This window comes from Idiotropiscis lumnitzeri, chromosome 10 (genome assembly GCF_059441095.1).
Source record: "Idiotropiscis lumnitzeri isolate Australia: NSW breed Sydney's pygmy pipehorse chromosome 10, RoL_Ilum_1.0, whole genome shotgun sequence".
Classification (NCBI taxonomy): domain Eukaryota; kingdom Metazoa; phylum Chordata; class Actinopteri; order Syngnathiformes; family Syngnathidae; genus Idiotropiscis; species Idiotropiscis lumnitzeri.
Window position 1 is genome coordinate 13,739,197 of NC_142400.1, and position 17,091 is coordinate 13,756,287.

Genomic DNA, 17,091 nt, shown 5'->3' on the forward strand with positions numbered 1-17,091 from the left:
CACATTTTGGTGATTTTCATATTTTTTCAAAAATCTATACTATTGGGTGTTGTTTATTATAATAAACTCTGATCTAAAGTGTTGAAAATGGCTTACTCTCTTTCATGATACAATACTAATCGTGAACAAACTTGCCATTTTGGGGTCTCCTGAAAAGTGACAATTTTGGATGTACAAGGTTTTGGCCCCATGCCAGCAATATATTATTTTCCTAGTGCTTTGATTGATTTTGAATGATATTCAATTCGAAGTGACTACTAGCGAAGGAAAAATCTGTAAATGTTCAACTGGTCATCTGGATTTTAGAGGCTATCAAACCAAGAATGTTGCTTTTAATGAATGCAGCCCAACATTTCTTATACTGGATTCTCAGACAGTTTGGTTTGAACAATCTGGAAACATATACCACAAATCAGAACCAAAACAAAATAGATTAGATAGTTTTAATTATTCCATCAATTTCAATCACTTCAATGAGTATTCATTTAAACTTGTTATATATTTTTTTGGACCCCACGAGGAGAACCAGACCACACACATGCAAGGAAAGATGTCAGCATCACATGATGGGTAATCTTGTTTTCCGTTTCAGTGTTCTCGCAAATGTGGTAACGGCTTGAGGAAGAGGACAGTGATGTGTACAAGACTCAACACAGATATACATACACAGAGGCTGCAAGACAGTTTGTGCGAAGGCTTTCCGAAACCTGCTAGTCAAGAATCCTGCTTCATCAAACGCTGCCAGAAACAACGCAAAGTTCAGTGGTTTGTCTCAACGTGGCAAGAGGTAACTTTTGAGGATTTATTGGACCTAATATGAAAACGTGCGATAATTGTATTCATTTGTGCATTTATAACCCCCCGCCCCATTCCTTAATTCGGATTCTCAGTGTTCAGTAACATGTGACCACGGCTATCAAGCACGTTTCATCAAGTGTGCTGAAAAGGTACGTACTTTATACGTGTTCACGATGCCAACTGTGCGACAGTGACATCTAATTAATTTCTGGTTCCCTAACTAAAGGATGCAGCTGGCAAATACCGAGAACTTGCAGCCAAAAAGTGCCACCACATCCCAAGGCCCAAAGTGGCTCTCCACCGGCCCTGCATGCTAGCAAAGTGTCTCGTGCGTATAACCCCGACAGTACAACGGTGGAACGCACATCATCATCAACCTTTACCACTCCCAAGACCTGAATGGCATGCATCTCCGTGGTCTGAGGTAAGGAAGAACATTTAGAAACTGAACCCACTCACAAAAGGAATATCCCAAACTAAATGTATGTCATCATCTGGCTTTGTGCTATCAGTGTACAGTGACATGCGGAGGTGGAGTGCAGGCTCGGACAGTTGAGTGCCTGGCCCAGAGGAAACCCTTTTCTGGCTGTTCCCTCCATCTAAAACCATCAATGTCCCAGGCTTGTAATACAAACTTCTGTCCACAACCTGACAAAAAGGGTAAGAAACCTCCTCTATGACTAAAATGTATATACTCACTGGCGACACAATTTGGTGTACCCGCACAATCTGATGCGATTCAAAATAAAAAATGCACACTAAAACGTTTTGGCATAATTTGACACTCTCCTATAAGTAAATAACATATCACGTACACTACTGAAAAATTTAACCACTGACATAGCTCACAGTCAAATGTTATAGGAGAACTTAATTAAGTGTTTCATTGTTGTTAAAATTGTTTCAGAATAATTGCTGACTGTGCTATTACATCGTTTGAGCTAGAGAATTTCCCATTTCTTCTCCACAGATCTGACATGTCGGGATTACTTCCACTGGTGTTATCTGGTGCCGCAGCATGGCGTGTGCAACCACAAGTTTTATGGCAAGCAGTGCTGTCAGTCCTGTTCAAATTCAAACCTCTAGTCAAAAAAGAGTGACTTTGTTTGTGATGCAGACAGGAAGGTAGTTAAGAGAGTCAAAAGACTATTCTTGATGCCCATGCTTGAAAACTTGTGTAGATGTGTGCTCGTGCGAAGCACTAAAGCACAAAAGACATTTCAATGGAAGTCCCAGTGAGCTGCAACAACGGAGTCTTTCTTCGCGATGCTGGACATCTGAAACAAGAAGTTCTTGCTGAGAGTGCTACACAGGAATGTGGTCAGGACAGTGCTAAAAGAACTGAGCTCTTTGGAGACATAAACTCATAAACTCCTCGCTAGAAAAAAAAAAAGTCCCAGAAAATGTTCTTGTCATGTCCCCTATTTGAAGGAGGCAAGTTCGAACAAATGATGCATCCTTGTGTGCACTACGATGCCTTATGAATAACAGCTCATGAAAAGGGACATAGCTAAATCATTTTACTGTAAAAACTTGAAGAATAGTCCAAAGTGGACTTTGGATTAGCAGGATAAAAATATGATTTTCCATATTCACAAAGAGGAAAAAAACTTAAATGATGGTTTTATAAGCTGTATACTCAGCGGTGCTACAGTGTTGTTTGTCACCACTACAATGTGACATCCTCAAGTTTCATGAATGAACAAAATAATTGTTGACCCATGCACAGTATGTTTGTTATTTATTGGCTTTACGATACATCATTGCAGGTGAACTGTATTAATAAGCAGTAGAACTGTGACCTTTATTACTCTAGCCCTTAGGTCATTCATATTTTGTATCCTGTTTCATAGTAGGCTGACAAATTGCTCCATTTATATTAGGGATGCACAATTGTTTTTCTCACCGATACGAGAAATTCCTTTTTCTCAGGACCGGTACTAATGGTCGATAACTTGATTAATTGCAATTTTGAACATTTTGAGTTGTCTATAGTTTGCGCAACGTAAGGTTAATAAATACTCAAATTTGTCATATCCCAATATGAGGCCTATAATACGACAAAAATTAAAAAAAAATATTTATTCGTTAAAAACAAATATTTCGTTTTTAATGGCTTATCAAATGAGAACTTTAGCTATAGTTAAGTGCATAACAAAAAGATCCTGTAAATGAATGTCAAATGGTGTGTAGCCTACATACAAATGAGTACAGATGGAAATTGTCCAAAGACTGAACATACAGATGCTTGGGTCCGTGCAACAGCACTGATCTCCTTCTAGATGGTTCTTTTACTTTACAGAAACAAATAATCTGTCAGTGGTCCCCAACCTCCGGGCCACAGAGTCATTTATATGACGTCATGAGTCCAAATATCGGCCCAATAATTATGCGTGCATCCCTAGTTTATATTGACATAAAATTTATTTTTATAAAAAAATAATAAGAGTGATAATGTAATTAATGACAAATGATCAACAACAGATTGTATGTGGAAGTTTAAAGACGGATGATAACCTTTTTAATAACTTACTATTTTACATCCAATTCCACAGTAAAAGAGAGTGTGGGTCATGTGTGCATGCACAGGTTCAATTTTGTGCTATATTTTGGATACAGGAAGAACTGACACCTAATGGCTTGTGCAATCTTGCAGGAATGTTTACAATGTCAATAAAATAATTAATTAATAATTTCCTATCCACGTTTTTGTTCATTCGAGAATGCAGATATTATTTGCTGTTCACGCGCATTTGGCCTCAAATTGTGAGCATTCAAAATGTATGACTATTTTATTTAAAATGAAATACACTTTTCTCAATATATTGTTGTCTAGTAGGCATAGTCGTACTGTTCTAATTAACCATTGCTCAATAGTCAAAAATCTGTGCGTGATGTGTCATGTATTTTATGATGTTCAGAGACCGTGTTAGCCTTTATTAATTTATGACATCTAATGAGTAATGAGCCACACGCATTGTCAAACTGAAGTTTCTGGAATTTTCTGCCTGCAACCTAGTCAAGTCAAAACTTGATTTAATTGCTACTGGCAAGAGAAGAGAACAACTTTCAAAGTTGTACTAAAATAGCAGTTTAATAATACGAGAAAAGCGAGGGCTCAGGATAAAATGTTTTTGTTGCTGAAACAATGGCTTTCAGTCAGCAGCTTCCTGTAAAGAGTCCAATGTGATAAAGATAAATCTGGGAAAAGGCAAAGCATTATTTAAAGCTTTTCTTACTTAACCCTGTTCAAAACTTTGCTATCTCTGACTTCATCTGTTTATAAAGATTAGCCCTTTTCGCCTGGGAGAAACTGAGGTGGTCTACTTAAAGACACTGTTATCTTTCTATCAGGATGCACACACATCAATCACAACAACCAACTGACGATAATCTTTCACACTGCTCATTTCATGTCACAAATCCAGCTAGATAAAGTATCAAAAAAAATTCTTGATTTACAACAAATGACCAGTAGGCTTAACGTGTATAGGACATGAAAAAAGTGACCCTAAAAACCTTTTAAGAAAGACTACAATTGCGAATAATAAGATTCCAATGATTACTATTAAGTTGCAGAAGGATCACATATTTGTCAGGTTTATTTACGGCACCGCAAGGAAATACTATAGGGGCCGTTCGTCCCATTCACGTCTTTGCAGGTCTCATTGTCATTGCTCATGTTATGGCCTACTCTAGGGTTAGGCAGACGCAACATAAAATAAGAACACACAGTAATGCTGTGATTAACCAGAGTGGTTTATTACAACGCACACAGAAAAGAAAAACAATACAAAGTGCCCAATTTAGAGTGAAGTTTCTTCGGGATGAGCCCAAGCCAACATAACAAACAAAACACATCTAATGTTACTCAAACCGCTATCTAAACCCGATGAAAAACAAAAATGAAACCAAAATACTTCCACTAAACCCAACTTCCAAAGCTAACAAAAACAGGAGAAAACTCTTCCACAAAAATGGCGGCTTACCCTTACTGCTTCAAGCTCTGTACGAACAGGTGGTGCAACGGAAAGCCTCAACTAAGTACTGAGAACAAAAATACCTCATTAAAATGGGAGAAAGCACAGAAGAAAATAATTTACGAAGAAAAAAAATGGGAGGAGTTCGGTAAGGCCATGGAGAACAACTTCCGGACAACTTTGAGGTAATTCTTGTCAACCATCCGGCCTCTCAGGAGGAGGAAGTAGTGGACCACTGACCCCGAAGCAGCTTCCCTTGAGGAAGCAGTGTCTGTGATCTCTGGGGTTGAGGTTACAGAGGTGTCAAAAAAGCTCCTCGACATTGCCTCTGGAGTGGAAGAGAGCCCCCTGTTGATTAAAGGTTCGGGATGTTGTGGGGCTGTCCTGGTTGACACGCCTCTCCAATATCATGTGGTCATCGGGCATAGTGCCTCTGGATTGGCAGACTGGGTTGATGGGTCTCATGAGCAAAAGGCAAAGCTCTCAATTTATCAGTTGATCTACACTCATATCCTCACCTATGGTCATGAGCTGTGGATTGTGACAGAAAGAACAAAATTCTGGATACAAGTGACTGAAATGAGTTTCCTCCACAGGCCTCTGCCTTCGCTCAAAGCCACTGGTCTTCCGCTTTGAGAAGAGCCAGGTGTATATGTGTTTATGTGCTTTAATTTGTGTTCTTATTACCTCCTAATTTATATTACACCAATGGAAAGTGCTTTGTTACAGCTCCAACTGTTGTGAAATGCGCTTTACAAAAACAATTGTATTGTATTGTATTTGATTTGAGACACTATGTTTCCCGGCTGGTCTTGGAACATCTTGGTTATACCCCCCCCCCCCAGAAAGGATGGATGAAGTTTTTGGGAGAGATAAGTCTGGGGTTCCCTGCTAAAGCTTCCGCCCCCTTGACCTGACCCCAAGCAGAAATATACTAGTGTATTAAATTCATCAACATGTCACTACATGAGTTTTTAAGCTGGTTAAATAAAGGTCAACAGCAAATTGTGATCGTAATATTTGCACTACTTGTTTGGACAGTGAGGTGGCTATTGGACAATATTCATACTTTTATTTTTTTATTACTGCAATGGTCCAACAGATAACATCTGAAAATGGCTGTCTATTGGTCTTCAGGCTCAGACTGACTCCTTAAATGCTGCTTTTGTCTTTGTCTACTCTTTTTTTTCTTCGATGAATGCTTGTCTTTTTTTTTTTTTTTTTTGTATAATTGTGAATATGCTGTTATGACAATCTAATTTCCCTCATGGGATGAATAGTCTCTCTCCCAGTCTCTCTCTCTGCATGTTTGTGTTACACAAAAAACTAACAGGACATACTGGAACGACCATTCCTCACCATTTTTATGATTGACTGACTATATTGATTGTTTTAAAAGAAATTCATCCTTAAGTTAAATATATATACTATTTTTTTAAGGGTATATGCCGCTGATGGTGTTGTGGTACATCCGCCAGACTTGTGTGCGGGCAGCGTGGTATCAGTTCCCACTTGGTGACGGTGTCTATGTCTGCCCTGTGACTGGCTGGCTACCAGTTCAGGGTGTAGTGCGTCTTTCACCCGTAGTCAGCTGGGATAGGCTCCAGTGCCCCAGCCCACCCCCACCCCCCACGACCCTGTACAGTAGAAGCGGTGTGGATGATGAAATGACTTGTTTTAAGGTTTTACTGGTTACTTTTTTTTAATATATTACACGGCTTAGGACATTCTTATGTTATTGATTTATGGGTCCGGTATGTTCCGCCATGAAACAATTGATTACAACAGAACAAAAGCTGGACTTTTAGTGATCCCAAGAGCCAAAAAGAAGTCTGCAGGTTCAACAGCAATTCCCATTTGGGCTCCAGTGCTCTGGAATACCTTGCAAAGAAATTACAGCTTCCACCTCAGTTAGAAATTTTTAAACTTGATTTAAGATTTAGTTTTATACTCTTGCATTTCGCTGAACTACAGTACATGATGGACTGTTTGACTGACATTTCTTTGTTGGCTTTCTCTTGCCGCCTGGGACCCTGCTTGGAGAGGGGCATAGGTGATAACGACCGAGTTGTATGTCGGTGTACGAATTCTGCAGCGACTGATCTGGAAAAGATGTGAGGTGGACCACCTACTTGCAGGTGCTGCTTTGAAGATTGTTGCATTGACCGTCCTGGGTTTTGTGGAGGACCTACTTCTCTGAAGGCATCGACCACTAATCTCGTTGCACACTTGAGTACAATGACAATAAAGGGATTTCTAATATTCTAATAAATGGTCTCTCACACCATTCTAACATTGTATAGCACCAAAATCTGTTAAATGTTGCCCACTCGCCATCCATTGCAGACTTTCCCAGACATCATTTTATGATCTATTTATGTTATTTTCCTTGCCCTCCTGTGGGTTCAAGATCAGGATGTCGTTAATATTTCTCAACTGTGGACGTGTGAAGGCTTAACACTCATGTGTGATTAAGGGATATGTGAACAAATGCGTCTTGAGCACCTACCCGACAATGCCTGGGTATGTGGTAATAGATCTAGGACATAGCAACCTGACTGAAGGTTTCGCTTGAGAAGCACGAGGATGCGGAATTTATACAACACTACCATCTACTGGTAATATCTTTAAACGCAAAGCGATTTAAAAACGCATAGAATCAACTTTGCACAAACCCCATCAAACAGATCTGCGCTTTGGATGATGTGCAGTATACACATCATTTTCATTCTGAAATGTCTTGTAATATTTTCTCGGTAGAGTCCTATTTTATGAATTACATAAGTTTAATTGATTTTAATTGAAAACGAAAGGGTCCAGATGCAAATAAAAACCAGCAGGGCGCGCTGTTGACACATTCAAAAGGCATTAAACAAATTTACGTAGGTTACCATGACCATAATTAATGTAAATCAACATAATTTTACATAATTTTAAACAGTTAGCAGAATTTATTATATTTTGTTGTCGTTATCAGTGGCTGTGCATTAGTAGCGAAGCACGCATGTGTTATACAGGGATCGTGAACGTGTTGTCATGCCTTATAGGTCATAAAAGACTGCCAGAGTAGATTTTCTGGTTTGGGGAAACAAAAACGAAGTGCACAGAAGAAACAAAAAAAAATCTAAATAAAACGGATTATTATTTAATTTGGGTTTGATATTTGCTTCTTTTTGGATTATTTTTCAAAGAAAAGTATGATATTTCTAGTCTGGCATTTCCGGAAGTTTTCTCAACTGGGTCCTGCCTTGGGTCCTTCGCAACGTTGCAGACGTGAAAAATGTGTTTGTTTTTAACCTGTGTGATCACTCTATGAAGATTAGAGTAAGCTTCAATTTGTAAGATTTTTGTTCGCTTGTTTGTTTTGTTTGTTTCTACCATGATGCCAGGGGACAACCATTCCAAAACTGTAGCAATAGCCTCGGACGCGACGCCAGGGAACTGTCAAAATTGCTCTGTTTTACACCAGGTTTGATAGACATCAAAGCTTCATCGTTTCACAGTTTATTTCTTTAAACTAACACTGTTTCTTAATCTTTGTCTCTTTATACAGACCTTAACGGAATATGTGTCATCATTTTTGTCATTGAAACAAAAGATTATGGTTGCTGAGTGAGTATTGATTTATGCATTTACACAAGAACAAAAAAACACACTAGTAGGGTACACGGAGGGTAGCGAATTGGATCATCAACAATTTTTAGCATATCAGCACGATGCAGACCCTCCATATTCATTTCAAGTTGTTTATGTCTTTTTTTTTTAGTGACACAATAACTCTACAACAACAGCACGAAGAGCTTCAGAGCCGATTGGTTACTTTGGAGAAAAAGACGAAGGGTTACGAATCTCTGCAAGCAGAGTTAGAAGAAAAAAAGGTATGTGTTGTCCAGATAATTAAATGTACATTTTCCTACTGCAAGTAATGTGTTGAGGTCAGAGGCAACGGAACGAGCGACCATTGGGGGCACACAACCCACAGTCAGGGTTTCCTGAAAATAAGGTGCAACACAAAAGTAACCTTACAGTTGGATTAGACCAGTGATTCTCAATTATTTTCCGTTACGCCCCCCCTGCAAGAAGAAACAATTTGTCCCCCCCACCCACCGCCCACTCTCCGCTGCAACTATAAATAAGAGCATTTTCTTTGTAAAACAAACCTACACTGTAGGGTTAATACAAGCTGTGCACAATGGGCAAGGAGAGTACCACTGCCAACTACTGGAGTGGATGTGCAATTACACGTTATTGTCCTACGACGGAGAAAAAAAAAGCATGTTCCCCAGGGTCACACGCGCCCCCCTCAGCATTGCAACCCGCGCCCCACTATTTAAGAAGCAATGGATTACACAGACACCCATTCAATGATCTACTACTAACACAGATACACATTAACAAGAAATGAGTTACATCCTTATTGTGGCAACCGTTCAGAATGGCATGGCGCAATACTTGCTGAAAGCTGCACGGCTTTAATGTCATCTGACTATTTGCAAGCTTTATGCACGCCTTGTGAATATTTCTACTAAATCAAGCCAAACCTTTTGCATAACTTAAATTTGTAGAACCATTACTGTAACTTATATTTGTCTCAACCTTATTGTTATGAGTGTGTGTGTTTTATATCATGAAACTCTGACTGAGGGCTGTGTAGTAAGCTTTGGCTTTTTGGTTATGTCCGCCATTTCCCTGAAAGCTACCTAGTGCCAGACCTGTGAGATTCTCATATGGTCCTTGTTTGATACCTGGTCCCTGTGGATACCATTTTGGTGTGCTCTAACTGTTCTATAAGACGGCAAAAGGTATATTGACACTGTGCATCAACTTGTTGCTATAAAGCCGCAGAAGTCATGGCCTCCTGCGAGTATATCATCTCTGTGTTCAATGTAACAGGCCTGCTATTCAGACTGAGTGAGGATATTTGAAAGTAAATTGAAATGTGATAATCATTATTTCAGCATTCATACTTTTTGTGGAATTTTTGTCTGGTGCGCTCTGAGATTTTTGTAATGCAAAAAGTTTAGTGTGAGTTTTCAGCAACATCCATGTGTGTCGTAAAAACGGTTCCTGAGCAAATGTGATTATTACAATTACAATTCATTTTGCTTTTGTATTGTAACTTAACGTGATTGAAATTTGTGTGGTTTTAAATGTGATGCTTCTTTTGTTGTAGAGGATTCTTCAGGACTATGGTCTGATGTCTGAAGAGTTTGACAAGTTGAAGCAAGAAAACAATATTACATTGGCGGAGTAAGTTATCTTTCCAACAACAACCTTACCATTTATATTATTATGGTTTTAATGAATATTTTTCACTTTGTTTTGTGTACTTTAGGAATGCAAGGCTTGAAAACCAACTAAAGGCCATTAAAGGTACTTACTGAATGATTAATGTGATATAGATCGCTCTGAATATTTGTTGTCATTTAAAAGTTTATCTTTGAAACATTTAGAACTCACGGAAACTCAGGCACTTGAGAATGCACAACTGAAGCAGAAAAAGGCCATGTTAGAAAATGATTTGCTGAATGTCCAAGTAAGTAAAAGTGTACTCTGAACTTAACGTGCTACCCTCTGATGTCAGTATGCATGGGGCATGACAAATACAACATTGGCCTGTCTCTGCAGATATCTTTGAAGAAATCTGAAGAAAATGCAGATAAAGTTGCACAATTGATAGAGAATCAAGAAAGGATAAAAAGCATGTAAGAACCTTTTTTTAATTCCCATTTACGTGCCTTGTAGATGCTTGAATTCCTAACATGAACTTTTGTCCATCAACAGAAAAGAAAAACTTGCAAATAATGTTACACTGCTTGAAGGTATTTAAAATACTCCCCATCGTCTATTTCTTTGTGTAAAAGCAAAATTATAAACATGCCCTGAATTTGGTGCATCAATACGTGTTTCTCCCCACTTTCAGAATCAGTTTCCCAAAGGAATAATCAGATATCACTGCTAAGTAAGGAGAAGGTCCTTCTGGAGAGAAACATTTTTGACCTCCAGGTGCAGTATATGAAGTAACGTTTATGATTGTTTAAAAGGAAAGCTCGCAGATCTTAACCAAGTTAATTGAAATGTCATGTTGTATTTACAGGAAAGACTTATAAAATTGGAACGTGAAAGAAACAAAGGTAAGAACATTCATTTTACACTGCGATGTTTAACATTGTAATTTACATGCACTTGCACAATGCAAACTTAGCAGAATTTTCTCTACCTAGAATATAGAAGTACGTCAACTCAGGCGAGAACACCACCAGAACATAAAGTTGACAAAGGTGTGCTGTTGCTATCAATTACTTTACAAACAGTATAAACTTCAAATTGTTGCAACATGTTTTAAATATTTCTTGCGGATTCCATTTTTATAGAAAAGGTTCGAATACTTCTGGAGCATCTGTGGGCTTGTGTGGAACCACAACACCTGCAGTCACCCAACTTGTTGCATTTACATGGTAAGCTCTCTCAAGTACACACGCCACTGCAACTTCCAGCTGGTTAGTAATCGTTGTGTTCCCGTTTTTCACATACAGCCTCACTTTTCTTACCGTTTCAGAGCCCACGTCTCCGCAAAGCAAATGCACTCCTCGGAGCGACCAATCCCAGACGCCTTCCCACAATATTAGTGATATCCAAAGAGCCTCCTCCCAGACAAAATGCGCTGATAGGCATTTGAAAAAATCTCCACGTGTACAGAAAACAAAGAAACAGACATCTCCACTAACAAAGAGCACAAAGCTAAAGCAAGAGCGCTTTCCAACAAACAACAATCACCTGTCCAAACAAGTCACACCAAGGGAGGCTTCTGACATGCCCATCCCTGATGAGATATTGGAATGGTTCAAGCCTCTGCCTCCCTGCTTATCCCCACTGTCTGTAAGACATTATATATTTATTCTGTTGCAGTAATTGCAGTTTTGCACGCACACAAAAAAAACAAACAAGTTATGCTTTTCTTGGGCATTGATTGTTAACATGTATTCTCATTCTTTGCAGGAGCACGGAACAGAGTTTATGGACACAGGGGACAGAGAAATAGATGGTGTTACACCCCGTTGCTGTCTTAATGAAAAGGAGTTCCAGCACACTATAGCAAAGTCATACCTTTCACCAAAACCACATTCACCCACATCCGAGGAACGTGTAGGTTTGTGTAATGTAACAACACATGAGATGGAGTGCGCCTCCAATGTGCATGGATCAAGTGTCACCACAGAGTTAAAGGATGAAATACCCAGCATGGATGGTGAGGAAATGCCGATTGAGGTCACTACTGATGAGCAGTCTGTATCGGTTTCTACATCAGATACAGTTGTTTCAGTTGAGGATGCTCCAGCAAGTACTATTAATAATGAGCTGTGCTGTGCAGAACTTCGCACTAGTTGTGCTGCCAGTAACGCAAAAGAATTGGACCATTGTAACGCGACAGAATCACGGGAACAAGCTGAAGGAGAACCAATCATAGATCAGTCTGCTATTACAGAGAAAGATGTCAACAAAGTCTCTTACGGGAAAATCCATCCCATTGTTTGTGGGGAATCTCTCAAAGTAAACACTGGAGCCAGCGTGGATGGATTAAACGTGCAGTCAATTACTTCCTCAACAGGCATCAACTCTGTACAGGGCAAAGATGAGTTAAATAAGGAACACAAGTCTAAAAAGGAAAACAACATTCAAGACCCAAATCACTTGGTACAGGAAACTCAAGCTGTTGTAGACTTGAATCCCCAACAGAATACAGAACATCATGGAGAGGACTTGGAAATTCAAGATGACCCATCTAGCTGTGACATTAATTGTAGCATTACCAATAGAAAAAGTGTAGACCTGAAAGAAAATGAGGGATTCTATCTTGTAGACAAACAAGTGCACGAATCTCAGGAAACTGCAGGAGTTCTTAGACCACTTTCTCCGTCCGACACAAGCAGCAACATACCACCTGTGTCAACGATTAATATTGCAGATGATACCATTGGCAACCAGATACCTTGTGGTACAATATCTCCACTGACCGAGCTTTGGAATGACACGATAAGCGAATCTCCTTCAAACACAACTGTTAACTTTGAAAGTAAACCATTGGAAGAAAACGTGCATTTGCAGTGCAGTCACTTGAGTCTGTCATGTTTACCGCCTAAAGTAAACACAAATGCATCTCAAAACCAAGCAAAAACTGTGGAAAGCGATCCTGCAGTGAACAGTAGATGCCATTCAACAAACAAAACGCCAAAACTTTCCCTGAATAAAAGTTTTGTGGAGGGGGACGTTGTCAAAGATTTGCCTCGTGACCAACCTTGTGACGGACAAACAGTTACCACGACAGAACTATATGAGAATGGACACATTCAATCAGAGACCTCTGCTGAAATGCACAATGAAGAAAACCATGACATCGGAAGTAGTGCGTCGGGAGCTGTTCCGGTGGAGTCCATGTGTGAAGTTCGCACTGAAATGGGTCCACCACTCCCTCCCGTCCTCACTCCTTTGAAAACACCTCCAAAAGCAGGCAGACCAATCAATCCAAGACATGCCATTGGGAAGCTTTCCTTTCCCTCCCCAATGGAAAGATTGGCCTCACCTTCTACTCCAGTCCAGACCCCTGTGACCCCCAACAATCAGAAAGTGTGTTCGTCAACTCTCAACAGTCCCCTTCCTCCAAACGGAGTCCCCTTGTCGCCTCTTCAGTTTGGCTCTGCCACCCCAAAACATGCGGTGCCCGTTCCAGGTCGCCTGCCTGCTGTGCTCAATTCCTCCCCGTCTGCAGCGCCTTGTCCACCGCAGGAAAACTCGATGAGGATTCTGGACAGCATGTACCCAGAACTGTCTGCTCGTGCTCGCACGTTAAACATTCTTCGAGGGAACCTTGGCATTAGTTCTTCAGAAAGTGTAGCCTCACCACCATCCCCTGGCAGTCAGATGTCTAGTTTTACATCAGTCACTTCCACGGCGACCGCCTTCACCAAGACCGAGATGAGGGGGGAAAAACGACTTGCCGCAGAGTTGCCTCTGCATAAAAAGAGCAAATCGGCCAGACTCAATGGCTGCTCTCCAAGTGTCAGCCAAGTAGTGCCTACTTTGGCAAACAATGGCTGTGATTCAACATCGTGTCAAACACCAATCAAAATGAAGGAAATGGTTGTATCAGCGGCACTGGAAGAACCTGTTGAGACAAACGTTATAGCCCGACTGTTGAAGCGTATCGAACATCAGGCCTTCGATTTGTTGCCTGTGATCCAGAGCCACATACATGTTGGGAACCTGGCCACAAAACCTGTGCTGAGAGATGAGGAAAAAGAAGTCATTTCTGAGATTTCTCAGAGCAACTTGGTTAGTATGAAAATTCAGTATTTCTTGCTCTAGTACTGTTTTCATGCACAATTAATTGTAAATTCCATCACAAAATATCACACAAACAGCTGTTTTAAATCTGCAACTCATGAATCTTTTTTCTGTCTGCAAAGCTGTTTTTAACAGGGCTTTTTTTCATGACTCAATATCGTTTTAACCCTTAGTTTCTTCCAAGGAATTTTATTTTTTTTTTTTACACATTTGAAGTACAGCACGTTATATTGTATGTGATGACAAATTACGGCCAATGTGTGTGGATCTCAAATAGTGTTTGTTTTTTGCTTCACCTGAAGGCAAATGACATGGAGTTGGCCATCTTGAACAAACTCAAAAAAGAAAAGAGGCACATGTGCGAAAAATACTCGCAGGCCCTCTGCAGAGTCTACACAGCCATCTGTCGACAGGAGAGAGACTTTGAAAAGGCTCATTCCCTGGCTTACAGCTTGCTTGTTGAAGGTTAGAGTTACTCATCATATTTTTTAGGATTCATTTCATGTGACAAAACACGTTGAGCTATTGTAATATATTATGCTGGACTGCATGTGTTGGGTGTGCATGTGTACACAGTTGTAATTGAAGATGCTGAAATTACATAAAAAAATTATAATTCCAAATATTTGGACAGCCTTGGCATCAATTAAATAATTTGATCAATCCATTTTACTATCCTGTCTTTCCCGTTTCAGATTTTCCCAATGTCGCCAAGCTGATTTTGTTTATAGTGACAACATGGCCCAGTGTTTTGTCTCATAGCAGCCGTCTGTGCCAGGCTGTACACACAGTCACTAAACTTAAAGCACCGCAAGGTCTCGCAAAGTGCCTGTCAGCATACCTTGGATGGGAAAAGGTAAAAGAAGGCATTAAACAAAACCTTTAAAATGTGGATTTAAAAAAAAAATACAAAAAAGACTCTTTTGTATCAAATTGACAAGACCTACTAAAACCGAATCTCTCTGTGCCCCTACAGAACCCACCCTGTGATATTGACCTTTTGATCTCTGACACACTGTCAGAGATACGGTCAGGTTCAAGGCTGTCTTTCTTGAAACACAGCCGATATGGTAGCGACCTGGGAACGGAAGCTTGGGAACAGGTCTTCACTTTGCATCTGCTCTGTTCACAAATGTCATGGAAGTGGAGCTATGACAATATCCTAAGGTGCAAAACACTTAAAATGTGCCAATCTATAATTGTACTCTACCTTTTTCTAATTAAAGATTTGAAAGCTCCCTTTAACTAGTTTGTTCAGAAATAAATTTCATTTCGTCTTTGGAATATATTATTCTTAAATATGTTAAATTTATGAATGATTATTGGCTAATTTTTTTCAGAATGATTCAGACAATTTTATCCTACAAGGGGCAATGAATTCATTTGTAGCTTCGCAGCTTACAATAATACCAGTTCGTCCACGACTGAATAACAATAGAGTAATGTGTTGTAAATAATGTTTGTGCTCTGACAGTAAGGAGTTGTGGCCACTGATGAACACGTGGGTATCGCAGCCTCGAGACCAGCAAGTACCAATTTCTGATGTGACAATAGCGACCGTCCTCCGGCTAATTGGTTCGTTGTGTTTGGTGTTCACCATTTTTCCATGATCAACAAGGATGCAAATAAGTGATATTTTCCATTTTTTTTAACAGGGTTCCTCTGTAAGCTGGGAATCAAGGAGAAGAATATTTCTTCAGTGTTAACTGTAGCCAGTGTCATCAATACCTTTGGTAGGCACAGCCAAAGTGAAGGTACGAAATAAATTAGCCACATAATGATCTGGTGTCCCAACAACCACCAAAATCATAATGTGGATTCTAATTTCAATGCTTTTTCATGGTCAGGTATACCGTGGGAAGTGCAGTTAGCAGCGGTGTATTGCATGTTCGACTTGGCACCATGCAACCCCAAAGAAGCCCTGGACGCACTTGCAGGATGGCGAGGAGAAACATCACAAAGTGTTCCCTCTGCTGTCACAAGCTTTCTTTTCCGGCTGGCCTCAATCTGCAGACAGGTCAAGAAATGAATGATGCATGCTTCTCCAAGACCTCCCGGTTGTTGACAAAAAAAAAAAAATCAAAATAATTTATTTCAAATTATAAAGGGAGTGCAATCTTGGACATTTCCAGTATGTGCTTTACAAGTTTCACACACACACTGGAACATTGGAGCAGGCCATTTAAGGTGCCAATGGACTCTTCAATACTATTTCTGGAGGAACTTTAAAAGAGAGGTAACTTTGTAATAGGTAAGAGGTAATGTTGTGACCTGAGCCATGCAGTGCTAGTTTACTGAATTCAAGAGCTGTTTTGAAAAGCTTTACCGTGACACCCCTCTCCAAAAGCTTTATTTCTAATGTGCATTTCTTTTCCGACAGGAACAAAGACAATTATGCGAAACAAATATTGTATTTTGGTGTTCCTTCTGATTGAATATTATAATTATTCACACTGTGTAACACACACACAGCCATTAAGTTGTGCTAAGTCAACATTTTAGATTAATAATAATATGCGTTTATATCTAACTGTTGTGTGCTCGGAAATGTGTCATGTAATATTATGCCTATGAAAAGTCCACCAACAGTAAATGTCTGTACTGCTCAGAGATTATTTATTTTTGCTATTAAAATTATGCATACTGTATGTAATACAATCTGTGTATTGTCATCCCCAAACTCATGTGTAAGGATACCATTTAGTGTTTGTTTTTATTAACATTTATCAGTAGGAATGGAATGAGTATGCGTCAACTAATCATCCACAAAAAAGTACATTAGATGGTTTTAGCCTATTACTGTAAAATCCAACTATTTTATTCTAACCTGTGATCTGATCCGGTCTTCAAAGCACAGTATTATGCGCTATCTCGTTGGAAACACTCCTTAGAAACCAAAAGTTATGAACGTTTTTAATAATAAAAAAAATACTAATACATCATACGAGATTTTATATCTTGCACTACACTA

The 17,091-nt window shown here is 39.6% G+C and overlaps 2 protein-coding genes across 2 annotated transcripts in view; both read left to right on the forward strand.

Moving 5' to 3' along the window:
• adamts16 (ADAM metallopeptidase with thrombospondin type 1 motif, 16) overlaps positions 1 to 3,142 on the forward strand; it is a 37,226-nt gene extending 34,084 nt beyond the window's left edge. The window contains exons 20-24 of the mRNA XM_088306805.1: positions 593 to 787; positions 891 to 947; positions 1,025 to 1,222; positions 1,311 to 1,458; positions 1,769 to 3,142. Coding sequence (XP_088162931.1) covers positions 593 to 787; positions 891 to 947; positions 1,025 to 1,222; positions 1,311 to 1,458; positions 1,769 to 1,884 — 714 coding nt within the window. The 3' untranslated portion in view covers positions 1,885 to 3,142. The remainder of the gene's footprint in view (positions 1 to 592; positions 788 to 890; positions 948 to 1,024; positions 1,223 to 1,310; positions 1,459 to 1,768) is intronic.
• Positions 3,143 to 8,027: 4,885 nt separating this feature from the next.
• ice1 (KIAA0947-like (H. sapiens)) lies at positions 8,028 to 16,772 on the forward strand. The gene is made up of 20 exons (XM_088307635.1): positions 8,028 to 8,247; positions 8,332 to 8,390; positions 8,545 to 8,656; positions 9,952 to 10,028; positions 10,114 to 10,151; positions 10,232 to 10,314; positions 10,407 to 10,483; positions 10,563 to 10,600; positions 10,702 to 10,784; positions 10,876 to 10,912; positions 11,003 to 11,059; positions 11,153 to 11,236; positions 11,338 to 11,657; positions 11,778 to 14,108; positions 14,423 to 14,585; positions 14,816 to 14,976; positions 15,097 to 15,287; positions 15,595 to 15,695; positions 15,776 to 15,874; positions 15,968 to 16,772. The coding sequence occupies exons 1-20, from the start codon at positions 8,158 to 8,160 to the stop codon at positions 16,147 to 16,149; spliced, it is 4,383 nt and encodes a 1,460-aa protein (XP_088163761.1). The 5' UTR covers positions 8,028 to 8,157; the 3' UTR covers positions 16,150 to 16,772.
• Positions 16,773 to 17,091: the final 319 nt, after the last annotated feature.